Raw genomic sequence first — 21,641 nt, forward strand, 5'->3', positions numbered from 1 at the left:
ATTCCACTTAGCATCCCATGTTATTTAAATTAGACTATTTATTCTAATTGGTGCTCCCGCTGTTTAAATTGGAAATTTCAAGATAGTTCGATGTGTTCCACGCCAAGGATTGAAACAAATGATGTCACAATCGGTAAGGCAGTTTTCTCTAACTCAATTATATTTTGAGCGGATGCTGAATGTTAGTACATTGTATTACAATTCAACAAGATACTGTCCCTAGACGTAAAAATCTATTTTTGAAAATCAATTGATTTTAATAACTTGTATTCCGAAACCTGCCTTTTCATTTGTCAATCCTAGATGTTTCTTTGATGTGACTGATTGAAAATGCTATACAGTAATTAAATACTAACTAGATCTGGACCGCACTCATGTATTAAGGCTGTGATTCTCCTACCAAAAGGTTTGATTTTTGAGGAAATCAATAAAAATTTACAAATAAGTTTAGACTGGTTTCACTTGAAAACGTTTAATGATTCATTTAAAATTTAATTTGTGTTTAAAGAATCCAGAAAAATATTACTATGTAAGTTTTTATTTTTGAGTGGTATTACCACTTTTCCTATTGTTAAAAGAACTAATTAGTAGAGATGACCAAAAGACGAATTTCCAAATCAATGCTGAGCCCAATCATGGAACACTTCAAAATTAAGTTTTTAAAGAATCTAAGTGCATAAATCATTCATTAATAGTTTAAATGCTATTTCACATTCTGAATTTTAAATAAAGGTTTAATCAAATCAAACAAAGGATGTTTTATGCTAAAGAGGTTGATCAGTAGTCTTAGACTGTTTTCTGCCAATTCATTGCGACCATGCAGACCTTAGTAGAGAATCATAGGGCGACCAATATTCTGAATATTCTTTCGCTCTTTGTAAGACATCTTGCATTATGAATAATTCATTGAAAGATGGACAATTTTTTTATTAGTGGTTGATATTATTTTTATTCTAGTGTAATCTTAAGAATATGAAAAATACCTACAATAAGCAACGTACAATTTTTGAATAACGTTTCTAGTAAAAGCTGATGAAAATAACAATGTTAATTGCATAGAGGCTATTATCTATGCAAAAGAAATTAGTTACATAGATTATCTTTTTGATCTTATAAATTTAATTATGTATAAAAAGAATTTAACTATGTTTTAAGAAATTTGTAGTTGTAGATGTAGCAGTAGAATAGCACTAGAAGTAGTATTAGCACTTTTATCTCTTTGCTCAAATAACTATTTACACTTATACAATTCGCATACTGAAAACTGCGGTTTATTGTTACCAAAATAAAAGACAAATCATCGTTTAAAAGTTAATGAAGACCAGTTTAGATTATTCTATACGAAGCTAAAGAAGTACTGAATCTAATGTTGTAATCTTAATACCAATCGATTTTGAATTTTTTTTTAACTCAACATGGTGCAGTTTATTTTTTTGTTTCGGAAGGAAACTATACATGTACTTTGAGTCCACTACAGTAAATAAAAACGTATGCTGGGTACATTACTAGATTTACAGTATATTCCTGCATCTTGATAAACACAGCCATGGATTTTTGGTTTTTTATTAAATTTAAGGTTAATTAATACTGGATAGAAATATCACGTTTCACATTTATAAAGAAACAATAAGAAACCTATCAAATGTAGGCAAGGTAAACAATTTAACTATGCTAAAAGTACTTAGTGATAGCTTTAGGGATATTGTAGTTTTAAAGAGACATTCCATTGAAAAAAAGTATGACGAAAGACATTTCATTCTGGTTTGTTAATCTCCGTATTTCATAATAATAATTATCTCACAATATTGCAAAAATTATAGATTTAAAAGTATATATCAGGAAAATTATGATTGTTATAATTTTATTGAACTTTGTCTACAACTGAAAGCGTTTGGTTCACAAAATATTTACTCAGGGAACTGGCTGGTATCAGAGTTTTTGTTTCGTAATGACAGTTATACCATAATATTGTCCAATACTGTACATTTAAAAACATATATTTGAATAATCTTCATAAATTATGATGTAGGAAATTTTATTGTGTTTTCTCTATTTAACTGGCAGTTGGTGACCCATTTTCAATGGTGATCTTGGTGATTTATTGACAAACAACATTTTTATTTTTTGATCAGAGGACTGGGCAGTATTAGATGTTTTGTGTAAAATTCCCAATTGTGGAAATTGGATAAGTTAAGCAAGTTGTTAGTGACTGGGCCCATCTTAATTCTCCATTCCTTCTTTGTTTATGTGTGTTAACGCGAATAAAAGGTTTGAAAAGATAGTAAAATTTCGAAAATTTGCCATCATTTAGTGTTACAAAATGTATAATGCAACGTTTCAAGGATTGAAGTCTATCGTCTTAGTCAGGTGTTAATATAATTAGTAGGCCTACATGAAAACAGAAACAAAAAGGAAGAAAAGGAGAAGGGATCAAACATGCCCGAAAACTGTTTGGAGTCCAGACAGGAGAAAATGAACCCATGCGTTCAAGAACGAGCCAGGAAAAAATTGGAGGGGGGGTCCAGACAACTGACATTTTTCCTTAGTTATCAGAGAGTAAGGACCCATTTTGTTCCTTAAAAATTTAAAAAGTTCTTGACTCGTTTCTTTGTTGAGAACGATCTTTCAGCAGTGCACGTCAGTAATACAGAATTATTTTAATAATAATAATCGTTTACTAAAAAAATAATAGAAACAAATTAAAATTGGGGGGGTCCGGACCCCTTGAACCCCTCGCTGGCTACGTCCTTGCATGCGTTATCACTACGCATTAGAACTAGAAGACAAGAGCATTATCGTACGTCACCACCTCTGGCGAGAATGGGTATTCTTACTTTCTTATTTTTTCGTTCTTTCCTTCCTATTTTCATGTACTAGTTATATTTGCACTTGACAAAGAGGATGTGTTGTACTCGTATATTTAGTAACGTATAACTATGGCAAATTTCCGAAATCCTATTATACTTTCAGTATTTTCCTATTTAAATATTCTTTCCTCTTCGTTTCCCCGCTTGTATCGCAAGCAATATATGCATAGCTAAAGTCTAAAAATACACTCTTAAACTCAATAAAGAGTTAGTAAACCCTTTCCACACGCATAATAGTGGTCCTAAATACTTCTTAATTATACTAACATATTAAATAGATGCAATGCACTATTCTTAACATAAATAATAATATTTAATAATAACGTTTGTTATCACGTAACAACGAGAATAACAAATCATAGTGATGCTCCAAAACCCAAACACGGGGAAGCAAAGCACCAGCAAGAAATAGACCATGCAGTGAAAGAGGGCGTGTCGGTAGGCGTGGTCAAGCTCCTGCTCCCCCCCCCCCAACTATGCGCAAGAAATCTTCGCGCAGGGCGCTTTCAATGCGGGTCATCTATAGGAAAAGGGTACACTAAAACGGACGATAGAGAAGATAGTTTTGACAATCCTTTGGCTAAGGAATACACATTATTGTTAAAAAAAAGGAGTGTTAAAACTCTTCATAGAATAGATCCTCCCCCCTAGAACAGTCTATAAAATCTTAAGCAGCATACTCAGTGTTTCTACTGGAGTATTCAGTAACAACTAGTGTATACGTGTATCTGATTGTATTGCACAGGTGTATCCACGAATACTTGGACGTGTATTCGGAAGTGCAGCAGCCTGAGGCGGCTGAACTGATCAACTCACCCTTCGGTGGCCGCTATTGTGGGCCCATACCCCCTCGCCGCCGCATCTCCCTGTACCGCGCCATCACCCTCGCCTTCTACACCGACAAGAACTACACGCACCCAGGGCTGTTCTCGGGCCGGTACACCTTCCTCAACGATTGTGAGTCACACAACCAACATATTCTTCTCGTGTATCTATGACTTCGTGTCGCAATCTGTTAGCATGTTGGGAAAAGTCAAACTAAGGCGTAAAGAAAAATCAAACTTTTGTAGACGAAGTGGTTGCATACTGCTCAAATACCTTATCCTTATTCCTATACCTTAATACCTAATCAGCTATCAACATAACCAATCAGATATTAATATAACCAATCCGATATCAATATAACTTATCAGCTATCAATATAAGTAACCAATTATCAATATGGCTGCTTTATTATGGGCTAACAGCTTTTGGATAATCTGATACTGTCTCTTTCTTGAAGTTACTGTATTTTCCTTCTTTAATATCTAAATCAGATAATAAACATATCATCAATAATCAGAGATATTTTGCATCTTAGTTTCCTAAAAATTGTCTCCTTCCATCAATGAAATTTAATGAGTTCAAAATTGGTGTTAATTTGTACATGACTTCATTACAGCATGTGTCCCTCAAAAAATATGTTAATTTTGTTGAATATTATCGTAGTTTTAACAAAGAACCCATTGATTACGAGTAGTTAATTCTGCTTGTGTTAATTTTATCTCTGAAGTGATATTAAAATGTTGTAAAATGTTTTCAGCGGAATATCAGATCGGAACACCAGCTCCCAACACTCCGTGCTCATTCACAGTCTTGGGGAAGACGAAGCGGACAGGAACCATCGTCTCTCCCACATATCCTGGAGCTTATCCTAAAGATCTCTCCTGTAGTTATTTGTTTATTGGTGAACCAGGCCAGAGAGTTCGCCTTGAGTTTAGGGATTTCGACTTGTTCTTCGGAGGCCCACAGTAAGTATAGCCAGTTTTTATTCTGAAACCATACATTTTATGTGGGCTTTTAGAAGGGAATAAAATTCAATTTCAAATTGATAGCAGGTTTGAATTTCAGATGGAATTACATTCAATAAATATTTTACAAGATGGTCATAATTAAAAAAACATCATATTTCTTTATAAATATTAGCATGGATTACTTTATTATGTAATTAAAAAACATATTTATGCTGTAAGGAAATAAAAAATTGAAATTTTGGCTTTTAAAAGAAATGATATTAATCACCTTATTAATATACAAATAAAAATTGTTTTATCTATATCTTGAACAAACAACAGTATTTTAAGCGGCTAGGTTTATTGAAGAGGTATTGTCACAATTGCATTCTTATTAGTGGGATTTTATGTGCCTAGATAAAAAATTCATTCTTGTGCAAAATGCTGGAGAAGGAACCTCTACACAGGCTTTGCTCTTGAGGCCCTAAGTTTTTTTTAAGTAAATATATATTAGATACATATACTTATATGTATATATAATAAAAGGAGTGTATTACATTTAAATTTGTATATCGGTTTTTTATGATAATTTGTGATATTGTATAGTTCAATTGCAGTATTAAGTTTAGGACTAGTTCTAAATTAATGTTATTACCATCTGTGTTTTATAAGTTTATATCAGATTATTTTAGTTGTGATGGATTGCAAATACTTTCAAAAAAGAATATATATATATATATATATATATATATATATATATATATATATCTATATTTCTATTCTATTCAATTCTATTATATATTATAAATAGTAAAAACAAAATAAAGGTTCAAGAATATTCTAAAATTTGTATGTTAATTTCTTTTTTCAGAATTAATATTAACACTATTTTAGCATCACTATACAAAGTCGGTTGCACTTAGAGTTGCATCTTATAGATACTTTTGGGATGGAACTAGGTTTTACCTTTGTAAACCATTTTCTCTTTCTCCCCAATAATTAATGTTTAACACTCTGATATCTTTGCTTTGTACAACGCTTCTTTCCCTCTAAAATCACATATATGTTGAAAGGTAAACCCCTTTTCTTTTCTTCCAAATGCATGAAAACAAGTTTAATCACACTGTATTAAAATAATAGCATATTTAACTTTACTGACAAAAATATTAAGTATTAAAAACTTAACTGACAGATGGTAATTAATAGAACCGTAATAAGACATTTTAAAATTACATAATTTATGAGGCTTATTTTGGTACCTAATTGAAATAAATAACTCTATCATCTGAAATATGAAATAGAAGTAACAACATAAAGGAAGAGGTATTATGTGTAACATTGGAAAAAGACATATATTTCAAATTAATTTGATACACTATTCTATCTTGGTTAAGATTTCCCAATTCGTAAAACAAGTCCAATTTCACATTTATAATACGCTTGAAAAATCCAATAATTACGTTGTTTGTGGAAGTTTATTCGAAAATGTAATTCAGATCAATTGAATGTTTTACCTTACTCATTGTATTAACCATAACAGGTTCTAAACTTTAATACTATTGTCAGAATTATTCCTTTTTAACTTTCTTAATTTTTCTGAGAAAGTAGCAGAAGCACGTTGAGTATAGTTGGCCTCACACAGTACAGAGCCAAAGTAAATATGTTAAAGGCATTAAACTTAGAGAAGCAATTTTAATTTCAAAGCAAATATTAATAAATAGTAAATGTTCCAAAAGTGATGTCCTGAGAAAATTGTTATACAAGTGGTTACTCCTTATATTTTTTATTAGAATTTTTTATTTAGCTTACTTGGGTTGTAACACATTCAAACCAACAATAGTTAGTGACAATAAAAGAAATATTTAAAAAATCATATAGAGCCATTTTAATTTTAAAATTCTTTAAATTTGATCTAAGGGGTGTCAATTGAGTTTCATATTTAATTTCTGGTGGTAGGTTATTAAACCATTTTAGGTCCTGATACTTGTGGTATTTTTTTGCAAAAGAACTGGAGGTTATGGGTAGCTACTGCAAGATAATTTCGATGTCTGGTGTTATAGTTATGATTATTTCCATTTAGTTGCATGGAATTATAATTTTTTAATTAATAATATTGTTTTAAAAATATACATATCAGCTATCAATGTAACAAATCAGCTATCAATATAACCAATCAGCTATCGATAAAAGCAATCAGCTACCAATACAACCAATCAGCTATCAATATAACAGATACAGTAGATATTAACATAACCAATTAGTTATGAATATAACTAATCAATTATCAATATGGCTGCTTTATTATGGACTAACAGCTTTTGGTCTCTTTCTTGAAGTAACTGCATTTTCCTTCTTGATTATCTGAATCAAAAGAGATAATATTGTGCATCTTAGATTTCTAAAAAATTGCTTTCCTCAATCAATGACACAAAAATTTAGAGTTCAAAATTGGTGTAGATTTGTACATAACTTCATCATGTGTCCCTCAAATAATATGTTAATTATTTTGAATATTTAACAAAGAACCCATTGATTACGAGTAGTTAATACTGTTAAAATTTTCTGAGAACTAAAGTGAGTCTGAACTGAATTCAAGTAGAGACCTAAAATTATTCTGGTACACTTTTTTGAGCTCTTAAAATAGTTTGCAAATTTTCACGTGTGGTTGAACCGTACAATGCCGAAAGATATAAGTGAATGAATGTAGAACGGGAAAAAAAACCACACGCAAAGTTTTTGAATCACATAAATTTGTATTAATAGAATTTTTCGCTCCATAGAATTTTAGCTAATTTGAACATTTTTTCAGCTGTCCATTTGATGTAGTGAAAGTATTTGATGGGCAAACCAATGACACCGCAGTGATTGGAACTTACTGTGGTCAACAACGTAACTTGGTGCTTTACTCTTCAGAGTCGACACTCTTCGTGACCTTTGATACACTACAGCGCACTGCCAACACCCAAAACAGAGGCTTCAAAGGCATTTTTGAATTCAGTGAAAGTTTTGTAAAATTAGGTAAGACATTTTTATCAGCTTTTCACTGAATGAGAAAAATGATTGTTTGTGACATAGATGAATTTCATTCATGGCATAATTTTAAATTATAATATCCTCAGCATGTATACTTTTCTAAAATGCCTTGTTGTGTTTAACAGATAAGTGTCTTAAGTTTTCATTTACCGTATAACCACCTTCTGAGTGAATGAAGGCATGAGGTAATTACCTGATTCGGAATCTATAAAAAGAGTATTTCTTGATCCATTTTTAAATAAGAAATGTTTAAATTTATCTTTAATATTGTTGGGAGCTATTTATGATTTGTGTTCATTAATTTTTCTTGTCAACAAGAGATGAGGTTTTTAGTGACTCTCATCAAAGCACTTTTGTAAAATTCTTTGTTTGAAGTTTGTTTTTGACAATGGAAGGATTGTGAAGGAAACAGGACATTTTCCATCGTTCAGTGATACTAAAAATCAGTAACATTTCAGGTGTTTTTTGTATCACTGAACGATGGCAAATTTCCTGAAAAATCCTGGTTCCTTCACTTTTGTGAAAGATATAAAAGGAAGAACAAAATGTTTGAGATTCATGTATTTTGTCATTAGACACATTTGGTGAGGTGTTTGATAGAACAGGCTACAGGGTAGCTAGATGCTGTTCTAATCCTTTTATGACACAGTTTTGCTTTTTTTTTTAACAGAACCGTGGTTTTATTGAGTTTTATTTAAGGAAATTTCAATTTTTTAAATATTATTTTATGTGCCCTAGTAAAATGTGCCAACGGATTGAATATGGGAAAATTTAAGGACTCAACTTTGGATGTGCACGCTAAAATGGAGATATAGCAGAGGTTATGGATATCCTCTCGTGAATAAAAATTCAAGATCCTTCCTGAAAATTTTAAATAAAAATGCATCCTAGTGGTACATTTCAGAGATATATCAATTAACACCCTAAAACATCTTGCGTCAGAGCATTTCTCTTGTGTGGCGGGTTTTCACTTGTTGTAATGCCTCTACTGGATTTATTTTTTATAACAATACACAAATTATTACCAGAATCTGTATTAATGATAATTTTGTAAAATTAAATTAAAAATAGAAATATGTGATATTTCTACCTCTTTACTACTATAGTTGAAGTGATGTGATGGATCCACATGCCAATTTAACATTACTTTTCAAAGGAAATTTGAAAAATCTAAAAGAATATCTTTTCATTCATTATTTCAAACAGTCTCTGGGTAACCAAACCAAAACAATAAAAAAAAAGACAAAACATTACTATTGAAACTCACACAGAATAATTTTCTGTATTGATTGAACGATATAAACATCATATGCTTTGGTAATCACTAAACAAGAGTGCAGTAGCAATGAAGTTCTTTTAGTACACGTAAACACTTCCAGGGTCTCTAGTTCGTGGTTTAATCCTGTCTGGCAATAATAAACCATGTAGCTATGAGGAAACTTAAAACTTTAAAATCGCAGTTATTTGTAAAGGCGAGTCCCCATTTTTAGAAGTCAAGGGTTGAAATGGGTAGATAAACTACTGGTGGGGACCTAGTGGAAAATAAATCAGACTAAGAAATGGTTCAATTTTCTTAAGTTTTAATCATTCCTGCTTTCAAGAAATATAACTAAAATATTGAGCTCATAAATACAATAATACTTGAATGTGCCAGAATAAAGCACACAGGCATTATTAAGAGCAGTACTTTGGGAAGTGTTTTAAGTTTTAAAATCCATACTTCACTCAATATCTGATATGATTCAATTTTTTTTTATTTCCGATGTTGAGGTTTATCAGAGTATGGATACGTTAGCACCCCTTTATCTATTATATGTGGCCTAACCACACCGAATATGTTGTTCCATGAAACATATAATATTTGTGTGCCAAATTGATTTTTTACTTTCTCCGACAAACCATGCTAATAAATACTGTTTTGTTTCAGATTTTATAGCAAAGAACGATGGTGAACACATTCGCGGCTCTGAATGTGACCAGAAGATTTTAAGTAAAAAGGAGTCAAGTGGCTTTGTTTTCAGTCCAAACTATCCTTTTCCATACATGCCAAAAATTGTTTGCCGGTATTTTGTTTATGGTATGCAAGATTCGCAACATTTAGAAAGAGTTCGCTTAGATTTCATGAAATTCAATATTCCTAAACCGAAGGATAAAACTGAGTGAGTATTGTGTTTTATTACTTCTAGTATAGCTCTTATCTTTCATATATATTTGTTAAGATACTACCACTAAATAAGCAATGCTTAAATACTTTGAGGGCTATGAGACACAATAATACCAGCAGGTGGAAAGGCAATGCCTATATACAGTTTGTCCCACAAAGAGGTTTAAACGTTTTATTTTATATTACTTGTCCATTTATGCACCAAACATTTTCAAACTTTACACAATTCATTAAATAGGGTTTTAAAATATTCTTTCAAAAAATTTTCAGTTCTTTAGCAAATGTTGAAACAAAATGATGGCATTTTGAAAAACTATACATTGAAAACAGTAATTTTGGTTTTGTAAAATTATTTATTGCCATATTATAGAGAAATAAAGCATTTCAATCAGAAAATCTGAACATAGCCTATTAAAAAACCTACAATTACAGTCCACAATTAATCGTAGTTTAATTCATCCACAGCGACACACTGTTAGCAGCGCTTAAAAAATGAATCGTAAGTTCTTACAAAGAAATTCTGCGGTATCCGGAGAAGTTCCTCTTTAATTGAATGTTTTAATTCCTCATCATTATAGAAGCTACGAGTATAAACTTCCTTTAAGTAACTCTATAGAAAGAAATCACACAAATTTAAATCTGGGGATAGGAGTGGCCAATAAAAAAAATCACTTCCATGACCAATCCAACGACCATGAAGGTTGTCATTTAGTAATCGCTTGATAAGATTTTCGAAATGAGGAGGAGCACCATCTTGTTAGAAGATTGCTTGATCCATTTCTGGAACCATAAAATGAGGGAATTCAGAACGTGTTCATACCTATTCCCAGTCATTGTACTGTCTGAAATGTCCAAATTGCCACAAGGCATTACAAAACAAATAATAGTAAATACTAGTTATGTCTTTACTGGTAAATCTTTACTTAAAGTTAAAATAGAGTTTAAGTAATAAAATCCATTCTTCACAGAAAATTAAAAATAACAATTAAAAAATGGTAACACAGATAAGGTGAAGTAGAACAATTTAAGTTAGTCAATGTTTGAAGGACAAAACTAATTACCACTTAAAGTTCCATTTAAGGTAATGCAAAATGATGATAAAAAGTCAAAAAAATCCATTACATACAAAAAATGTAAAAAAGTAAAAAATTAATATCACAGATAAAGCAAGGCCATCAATTAAAGCTAATGCCAATGTTTCAAAGATCTAAAAACTCATTTACACTGTAAAAAGGATTTCTCAGTAGCCAACAACTGTATTTTGTATTAAAACATTTAAAATCAATATCACAAGGTTTTCTAGGTAGTTTGTTGAACGTACTTAATTCTACATAAGAATAAGAGTTTTGTGTCTTGCTAAGCCTAACATGAATGTGATGTTACAGCTGCAGTGACGGTTACCTCAAAATCTATCTGAAGGGCCAGGAGGCGACAGACTCGTACGACAAGTTCGATCATGAGCTGTGTGGAGAAGAGAGTCAGCCTCACCAGGTGGTCTCTGACGGACCCAGACTGGTCATGGTGTTCAGCAGCGGGGAGCTGCAGGGTGGCGGCTTCAAGGCCAAATACACTTTTGAAACTGGTGAGAACAAACGATCAATTTGGGAAGGAAGACATTTTTCTCGCTGTTGAGAGAAATATTTTGAGATTACAGTAATTTTAGAAAGTCACCTTTATAAATGAGCTATGGATATTTTGTACCTATTTAATTTACTTTTTGATTATTGTGTTATAACTTATTTTAACAATAGGCAGATTTGTCATACAGTTTGCAAGTATGTTTTTTAATGATGGACCAAATTGGCATTGGACATTTTTAAGAATGACGAATCTCATTCAATTAATAAATTGGTATTCCATATTTGGACCACTTTTAGGGTCAATGACAATTTAACTTATTTTCAATAAATATTTTGTGTGTGTTTTATATATAAGAAAAACTCAGTATTTTGTTAACTTTTAGCTTATTTATCAACAATGTCATACGTTGTAATTTTAATTTAATACTGTTTATCAACCTACAGAAATGGAGTGTATATGTTCTCGGAGATAATTGCGTAGGCCTAATATTACGATCAAACACATCGCTGAAAATACTTTCACGGTCAATCGCAAACAATACTGTGATATAATTATAAGCATTACGTAAGTCAGTCTATTGCCTAGTTATAAAAATTATTAATATATCTTTAAACTTTACGTACAAGACTCTGTAAAGTAAAATTAAGTCATTTTCGACTGAACTGGTATGATGAAAGACCTATTCGTATTACCTATGATCTCTCTTATATCTTATTGGTTTAACAGAACTTCTTTATTAGAGACATTAACACCATATGACACGCTCTTTTGTGCTGTGTGAGATTTACTTTTTTTGTCCTGCGGGAAAAGGACGGTTTGTCCCCGCGCTTAGTCCTAAAAAGGACCTTTGGGCCTCCTTACTTAAATTTGTGTCCTCAAAGTCCGAAGCTTTGCAGAAGCCGATCAGATTTGAGGGCTCCTGTTCTCTGATGTCCTTGGGGCTGAGGATATATGCTCCCAGGAATCTTTTCCGAGTTTCTAAGATGGCAGGACAATCTAACCAAATATGCTTTGCTGATTCCTCCTCTTATCCACAGAGTCTACATTCGTCAGTCTGGCTAAGGCCTACCCTCATAAGATGTTTCCTTAAAGGGCCATGTCCTGTCAACATCCTTAATGTCAATCTTATATCCTGCTTACTCTGATCCAAGAGAGCTGCCCACCCTTTAACGTAAGGAGAGATAAACATTTTGGATAGTCTTAATCCTGAGGCTCTACTCCAATTAATGTTTCTTATCCTCTTTTCCCAATCTTTGACAGAGCTTTGCTGTTGGAGAAGGCTATCCCGCAACCTGGCTCAGGCCCCAACCATTGTAGACTCCGCTCCCTTTTTGACGAGGATGTCTGCTTTTTCATTACCATGAATGCCCTCATGAGCCGGCACCCAACCGAGTGTTACTCTGTGAGTTTTACTTGCTTTCCTGCCTGTATTAATACAAAGACTTGAATAGTAATTTGGGTTTTCTGCTCCAGAGTACAGGATCCCTGGCACGGCGGCACCAGACGGCAGTTGCAGCTTCACGTACCGCAGCTCAAGTCGGAAGAAGGGCGAGTTCAACTCCCCCAGATACCCCTCTAACTACCCCAGTCAGACCAATTGTTCCTATATATTCATTGCTACACCTAATGAACAAGTTACTCTGGTCTTTGACCACTTCAAGGTCAGAGCAGATCAAGCCAACTCCACTGCTGGCTCTTATGGGTAAGTAGATTTCTATAAGTACTATTACAGTTTTCTCATACTACTACAATATTTCTAACCTACAAATTGTTTCTTACTACAACAAGCATACACGAGACTGTTTTCAAATTGTTTATGCAACTGCTATGTTACTCAAAATTTAATCTATAAACTTCCTTTGATGACTTAAAAATTTAAAATTTAAATTAAATGAATTTAATTTTTTTTTCAAATAAAAATTTTAAATAAAATTTTTTTTTATAAAAATTAATTTAAAATTAAAAATTAAAAATTAAAACTTAAAACTTTCATTTTTTTAATAGACACATGATGCAAACTATATCTCACTGCCCTTCTTCCTTAACCTAAATGGCTCCAAAACACTTAGCATAGTCTTAATGTTTTCCATTCTGTAGACAAAGCTTAAAAATTTAAAGGTTATATTTGTTTAAAGTAGAGAATAGGTGAAAGGGTTGGATTACTTGAAAATACTGTATCTCACAAAGTACTCTAGTAAAGTATTCATTTGTAGTAAGTAACCAGGGTACTGCTGGGTTTACCTGTATTCATTAGGGTCTCATTGATGTAGTAACTTTATTACTTCAGTATTATTATAACGATTCATTCTTTCAAATGTAATAAAACATAAAAATCTAGTATTATCAAATATATTTTTATTATTTAAAGTAATAGCCAGGTATATCCATACAGTAAAGCATAAGACTTCATATAACCTTTACTTTCTGTCATTTTGGTTAGAGAAAAGATATCGTCTCTGATTTTCACAATGTCAATATTTTGAAGCTCTTTAAAATTAAGGTTCACTTAAAAGGAGATTTATGTTTGGAAATTTTGAGATGTGCCTTAAAATTACCCATTTTTGGGGGGATATTCAAAAATTAGGTAATAAATTAGTGGAGGAATGATCCGAACTTTATTTTATACATGTGTGTGCATACAGAATAGAGCCAAATAAAAAATAGTTGACAGCGAAAAATAAGGGTTCTGTTGTATAATAAAACAATAATAAGATATTTTATTTATCCTTCAGCGTGTTACATACATTGAAATGGATATTGTCATTTTATTTAAACAGTCACTCTCAAAATGTTTACCCTTAGATATATTCAAGTATTATAATGTATATGTAATACAAGTACTAACTATTCAGATTAAATGTTGTACAACTTTTTACTACTTCATAGGCTACAACTTCATATCACATCTTTGATAGCTTTATAATGACTCCAAAAACGACCCTTGAGGGACTCCAATATTTATTTAAACAATCTTGGATCTCTTTCCTCCTATCTCAACAATTAGTCTCAGAAATTTCTTGCGACCTTTGAGGTAAGATTCCAAGACAGCTAGTTTTGGTACACTGAAACCCGTAAAATTACAATTTGGCCAACAATACAATCATGCTGCACATTATCAAAGGCTTTGCTGAGGTCACATAAAGTGACCTGAGCTGAACTGCAATCTTCTAAAGCCAATGAAATTTGTTCCACAAGAGTATCTGGCTTGTACAGTTGATCTTCCAGTGCGGTAGCCGAATTGACTGTTACTAAACAGATTGTGGGATTCAAAATTGTGACAGATCTGAAGTGTAATGGTCAGCATTTTCACCCAACAAGAGATTAATTTGAGTCCTGGCAGAGCGAGGATTATTTGCTTTACAATCTTTCTTCAAATATTATATATATATACTCGTACATACATTTGTTTTCTTTAATTGTGTTTACATTAGATGAGTATCCAGGCAAAATCCAAACTTCATACTTTTAGTAGTATTAACACATCATTACACACTCTGCTGTTTGTGCATGAATACACGCCCTGCTGCAATTTCCTCACATCTTTTATAAACGGCTATGTAAATAATAAAAATTTAGTAAGTGTTCCAAAATGTGAGCGAGTTTCTATGTCAGTTCATTTCCTTATGCACATATGGGTTTTTACGTGGAGATAATGTTCCTAATTAATTTCGCACTGAACTGTGACAGCATGCAATGTAAGCAATTTGCAACCGACTTATTTTTTTCTGTCATTATAATGCAGAAATGAATTAGAGATATTTAAGTACAAACAGAATTACAAGTCCAACATAATAAAATAGATAAATGGTTTAAATATATTTTAATGTAAGATATAATTTATAAGATGTATTTTAATAAAATACATTCATTTTTAAGAACAATTTCTGATTATATAAAAATTGAGGGTAAAATTACTTTTTCTCTTTTAAGCCTCATCTTCAGCTATGTAGGCTTTGATGTACACAGGTTTATTTTAAAAGTACAAACACTGTTTCGTGTCTATACATTATTGGCCCTCTCCGGGATTTGAACCCGTGATCTCTTAGTTAGAGAGCCAAGACTATAACCATTAGTGTACGGAGGAGGACAGGTAAACTTACTTATTTTAAAAGAAAGTTAAAGGAGTTTTTAGTAGGTTTAACTTTATATTCTTTAGAAGAATTTGAGTACTTTCCCTTAGGACCTTAATATTAAATTTTGTACTAGTAAAAGCATACTGTTTAATACTTGTTAGGTATCTGTTAAAAATTAAATTATAAACTTTATATTACAATTATACAATTATGTATATTGTAATTTTGACTACTTTTTTCATTAAATTGACACTATTTGATGTACAAACTGTGCAAATGAATGAATAAAGATTATTTTAATTCGATTTGATAAACAGTTGTTAGCAAATTGCTCGCTTCAGTCCAAAACAACAGTCCACTGTCACATCGATGTGCACCAGATCGAAGACCGCCACAAACTGGTTTTACCCAGGATCAGGTACCCAGTGGAGATAGACAATGAAAATAACACGGATACTCCACCCTTATTTCTTCCAGTCAATGAAAATCTGTCCTTGCGGTATTTTGCTGCGAGGGCGTGTAACGACATGTTAATACACGTTATATGCAAATAAGTTCTATGTGGTGTTGCAGCACAACGGTCTGCCAAGAGGACTGGCTGGAGATGTATAACATGTATCGGGACGGGACAGAGAAGCTGATCGGTAGATACTGCGAGGGCATGTAAACGACATGTTAATACACATTATATAAAGAAGTTATGTGGTGTTGCAGCACAACGGTCTGCCAAGAGGACTGGCTGCTGGAGATGTATAACATGTATTGGGACGGGACAGAGAAGCTGATCGGTAGATACTGCGAGGGCATGTAACGACATGTTAATACACGTTATATAAAGAAGTTATGTGGTGTTGCAGCACAACGGTCTGCCAAGAGGACTGGCTGGAGATGGTTAACATATATCGGGACGGGACAGAGAAGCTGATCGGTAGATACTGCGAGGGCATGTAACGACATGTTAATACACGTTATATAAAGAAGTTCTATCTGGTGTTGCAGCACAACGGTCTGCCAAGAGGACTGGCTGGAGATGTATAACATGTATCGGGACGGGACAGAGAAGCTGATCGGTAGATACTGCGAGGGCATGTAACGACATGTTAATACACGTTATATAAAGAAGTTCTATGTGGTGTTGCAGCACAACGGTCTGCCAAGAGGACTGGCTGGAGATGGTTAACATATATCGGGACGGGACAGAGAAGCTGATCGGTAGATACTGCGAGGGCATGTAACGACATGTTAATACACGTTATATAAAGAAGTTATGTGGTGTTGCAGCACAACGGTCTGCCAAGAGGACTGGCTGGAGATGTATAACATGTATCGGGACGGGACAGAGAAGCTGATCGGTAGATACTGCGAGGGCATGTAACGACATGTTAATACACGTTATATAAAGAAGTTATGTGGTGTTGCAGCACAACGGTCTGCCAAGAGGACTGGCTGGAGATGTATAACATGTATCGGGACGGGACAGAGAAGCTGATCGGTAGATACTGCGAGGGCATGTAACGACATGTTAATACACGTTATATAAAGAAGTTATGTGGTGTTGCAGCACAACGGTCTGCCAAGAGGACTGGCTGGAGATGTATAACATGTATCGGGACGGGACAGAGAAGCTGATCGGTAGATACTGCGAGGGCATGTAACGACATGTTAATACACGTTATATAAAGAAGTTATGTGGTGTTGCAGCACAACGGTCTGCCAAGAGGACTGGCTGGAGATGTATAACATGTATCGGGGACGGGACAGAGAAGCTGATCGGTAGATACTGCGAGGGCATGTAACGACATGTTAATACACGTTATAACGATGTTGTTGCAGCACAACGGACTGCCAAGAGGACTGGCTGGAGATGTATAACATGTATCGGGACGACACAGAGAAGCTGATCGGTAGATACTGCGAGGGCATGTAACGACATGTTAATACACGTTATATAAAGAAGTTATGTGGTGTTGCAGCACAACGGTCTGCCAAGAGGACTGGCTGGAGATGTATAACATGTATCGGGACGGGACAGAGAAGCTGATCGGTAGATACTGCGAGGGCATGTAACGACATGTTAATACACGTTATATAAAGAAGTTATGTGGTGTTGCAGCACAACGGTCTGCCAAGAGGACTGGCTGGAGATGTATAACATGTATCGGGACGGGACAGAGAAGCTGATCGGTAGATACTGCGGCATCTTGCTGCGAGGGCATGTAACGACATGTTAATACACGTTATATAAAGAAGTTCTATGTGGTGTTGCAGCACAACGGTCTGCCAAGAGGACTGGCTGGAGATGTATAACATGTATCGGGACGGGACAGAGAAGCTGATCGGTAGATACTGCGGCATCTTGCTGCGAGGGCGTGTAACGACATGTTAATACACGTTATATAAAGAAGTTATGTGGTGTTGCAGCACAACGGTCTGCCAAGAGGACTGGCTGGAGATGTATAACATGTATCGGGACGGGACAGAGAAGCTGATCGGTAGATACTGCGAGGGCATGTAACGACATGTTAATACACGTTATATAAAGAAGTTATGTGGTGTTGCAGCACAACGGTCTGCCAAGAGGACTGGCTGGAGATGTATAACATGTATCGGGACGGGACAGAGAAGCTGATCGGTAGATACTGCGGCATGACGGCTCCTGGACCCCTGGACTCTACGAGGGGTGCCGTGGGAATCAAGATCCTCCTACACTCCGATCAAGAGGGTGTGTTCAGTGGGTTCAAGGCTCGGTACTCGTTTGAGGTGGCCAAGTCCATTTATGGAGGTGAGTTAAACAAATTTACAATGCAGTAAATCTGTATTTGGATTCTCGTTAATAATCCTTCATTGTTGTTAGTGTGGATTCTGTGTTAATGTTTGTCACAATATAATGTTCATTGTTCATTGTATGAGACTCACCTGTGTTTTCTTATTGCTGCAAGAATTAGTTGATTTTCACCTCATTTATTTCATTCGCAGGGAGATTAAATAATTCGAGATATATTCAAATCAGTATTCAATTGTTAATTTAATTCACTGAGTTCACTATTACCCAGTGAGCATTATACAGGGTGTCAATTAAGTCTGGAACCTCTTTTTTAATTTTTAAACCACAATATAAAAAATACCAAAGTTCACACGTGCTTACTGGTGATAGTAACGCACATATCTGCCCAATTACCGACCAGATAATCCCTTTGGGGGGCGGTCCACAAGGAGCCAGACAAAATTCTTAAATAGCAGCATAGGTCAAGTTTGGTATTAAATTAAAGGTCTTACTTAGCAGAGTACAATGCCGCAAACCTGACTTAAAAAGGTGGATTCATTCAGTAGTTATAGCTATTTGAATTTTAAAACAATTGAACAATGTAAATTATTAAGTATTACAAGTAAACACCAATTTTTAAGTACCTGTGATCAAAGTAAGTGTTCAAAATGTTCCCCTACCAAACTTGACCTATGCTGCTATTTAAGAATTTTGTCTGACTCCTTGTGGACCGTCCCCCAAAGGGATTATCCGGTCGGTAATTGGACAGATGTGTGCGTTACTATCACCAGTAATCACGTGTGAACTTTGGTATTTCTTTCTATTATGGTTCAAAAATTAAAAAAGAGGTTCCAGACTTAATAGACACCCTGTATATGTATACACTTATTCTATGCTCACCAAGTTTAGATTCTAGAGTCTCAGTTAAAATCAAATACACATTTGGAATTCAAATTGTTACTTCGTCATACTAGATATATTCCAATACAGTCAATCACCATATGTAAAACTCCTTAAAACTCGATATCACATGTAGAGCAACAGAAAGAACACTTAAATATGGGCAATACTATGGATGTCCAGGAGCGGCACACCACTAACCGCAAATTTTAAGATTCTGAGGATCATGGGCAATTCGATAAGTCTAGTCTACTGTGGGAGATGACTGTTGGGGTTGGTGGGGTTTGTTCCCTAACCTCAGAGGGTCTTTTTAGCCTCAACAAGGTTGTGCCACCCCATGCCTACTTTGACTGGAGAGGCTGGTTCAGAGCTGTCCTCCCCTTCTTCCGGGGAGAAATGACTTTGAGATTAGTGCCCTAAATTCTTCCTTATGGATCTCGATAGGAGGCGGCCCCTACTCCCTAATATTAACCATCCAGAATATCCTGTCACTCCGGAAGCAGCGCAAAGGTTCTTACAGGGCTACGTGCAATTTATAAGCTTGTTGTTCCAAGAGAACAAATAAACAAAAAAAGAGGAAGAGAGAAGTACATGTAGAGTATATTGATGTCAATAAGACAAATATGGCAGATATTGCCTAGCAGCCAACTGTTTATTTCATTAGGATTAAGAATGTTAATGATCTTACTATAGAGACATACTACCGTTACCACATTTTTATAAGCTTACACACAGTGCTTCGCTGTATGGTATTTAGATTTTACTACTTCAGGTCATTAGTGTCTTTTTTATAGTTCTGAAATAAGTATTTTGCAATTTTAGAAACAAAATTTGTCTAACTTCTGAAATGTTGTGGCTTTTGCAACGTGTTAGTAAGATAAAATATAAGACTGTGGTTATAGACACATTCATTCATAAAATATAATGACCTGTTGGACTATGACCAAGGGAATAATTTTTAGTTACTAATGAGAATACCAAGAGCGCCATTGGTTTGTTAAGGTAGTCTAGGGCCTCAGTATCACCGGATCAGAATGGCAGCAAGTGGCAACTCTTGTGTTAAAATTTAATTTACAAGAGTTGACAAGTTTTATAAAAATATCTGGACTTGTTAATTATAAATATGCAATTTTTTAATGTGGGAAACGGCGGTATATTACTATTATTGATAACTGTTGGGTGTCTGTATTGTTGTAAGTTCAAGTAGCAGTAGTCAAGGTCAAGGTCGCCGCCAGTATATAGATAACAGCGATATCACTCATAGCTGCCAGTAGTAGCCTGTTACGATACCACTTCCGCTGCAATAGTATCGCTTGCTGCAATTTATATCGGTATTTTCCATACCAAATCATCTAACGTGATTTGAGTACCGAACGGAGATGCCCCTGGCCAGAAGTGCACCTTTGGTGCCAACCTGCATTTCTGGTGGTAAGAGATAAAAACATCCCTCGAGATGTATCTAAATTCAAGCTCAGATCACGCTACCATACAACAATGCAGACACCCATCAATAATCAACCTAATAATCATTTTCTTAGGTGAAAACTATTCACTTTCCTTTACAATTAACAAGTAATTATTCAGGTTTTTCTTGTGGGTTTTAATTGAAAATCAATTATTGAAATTGTCTCAGAGGAGTCAGAAGTAGATTGTTGAGACCAACATAATTAACTTTTCCTTGTGATGATCCCTTAGAATATAATCTGTTTTCTCAAAGCGAGGTTCTTATATTTTTACTCCACAAATCTTTTTCCATAACGGTCTACCACTCTCTAGAGCCTGTTATGCAGTACCAGTGATATAATCTTTTTCTTGGATGGTTGACTGCTTACCAACGTTTTGGTAATTCTATGTCCTAACAAAAGCCGATTAGAAACTTATAACAGATCACTATGAAATAAACTGTAAATAAAACAACATTATAGGCTTTTTGTTTGAACAAATTGAATTTTGTTGTAGAGGGATTGGTCCCTTTCTTTCTATTTAGACTACTGGTGCTTCTTATAAGTTTTGATTTTCATGCCTTAGTTACTTATGAAAACTACAGTGTCTAAGCAATATAATACTGTCGAATTAACCAATTTATAAAAAAGTTTGTTTTTGACAATTAATAACGAATAAATTATAATGTTAAAAGTCTATTTATGAAAACAATTTCTTTATTTTTTATGGCAATTTGAGGTATCTAAAAGAATGATCTTATATACTCAAACACACATGCACGCACGCATACGTGCATCACATACATATAAACTGTTTTTAGTAGTAATTGAAAGCTCTTAGAAATGCCTTTTGTATATTTCAAATTCATCTGACTAAAAGGCTCCTAAAAAAACGCCTAATAAAATGGTCAAAAAAAGAGACCAATACCAGTAAATGAGGTTACTGGTATTAAATCAAGTCGCGTTATAGTTTTTACTTACTACTAAAAAACTAATATATGTTAGTAAGGAAGAAACAATTTTTTTAATTCAGATGATTTTTGGC

General features: G+C 34.0%; 1 protein-coding gene across 1 annotated transcript in view; it reads left to right on the forward strand.

Annotated features, from left to right (window-relative positions):
* The window catches only part of LOC124361797 (dorsal-ventral patterning tolloid-like protein 1), a 107,685-nt gene that overhangs the window by 73,087 nt on the left and 12,957 nt on the right, over positions 1-21,641 (forward strand). The window contains exons 4-10 of the mRNA XM_046815775.1: positions 3,613-3,824; positions 4,450-4,657; positions 7,449-7,657; positions 9,600-9,831; positions 11,222-11,418; positions 12,891-13,119; positions 18,052-18,272. Of these exons, the coding sequence (XP_046671731.1) occupies positions 3,613-3,824; positions 4,450-4,657; positions 7,449-7,657; positions 9,600-9,831; positions 11,222-11,418; positions 12,891-13,119; positions 18,052-18,272 (1,508 nt within the window). The remainder of the gene's footprint in view (positions 1-3,612; positions 3,825-4,449; positions 4,658-7,448; positions 7,658-9,599; positions 9,832-11,221; positions 11,419-12,890; positions 13,120-18,051; positions 18,273-21,641) is intronic.

Source organism: Homalodisca vitripennis, chromosome 5, assembly GCF_021130785.1.
Source record: "Homalodisca vitripennis isolate AUS2020 chromosome 5, UT_GWSS_2.1, whole genome shotgun sequence".
In the NCBI taxonomy this organism is placed as follows: domain Eukaryota; kingdom Metazoa; phylum Arthropoda; class Insecta; order Hemiptera; family Cicadellidae; genus Homalodisca; species Homalodisca vitripennis.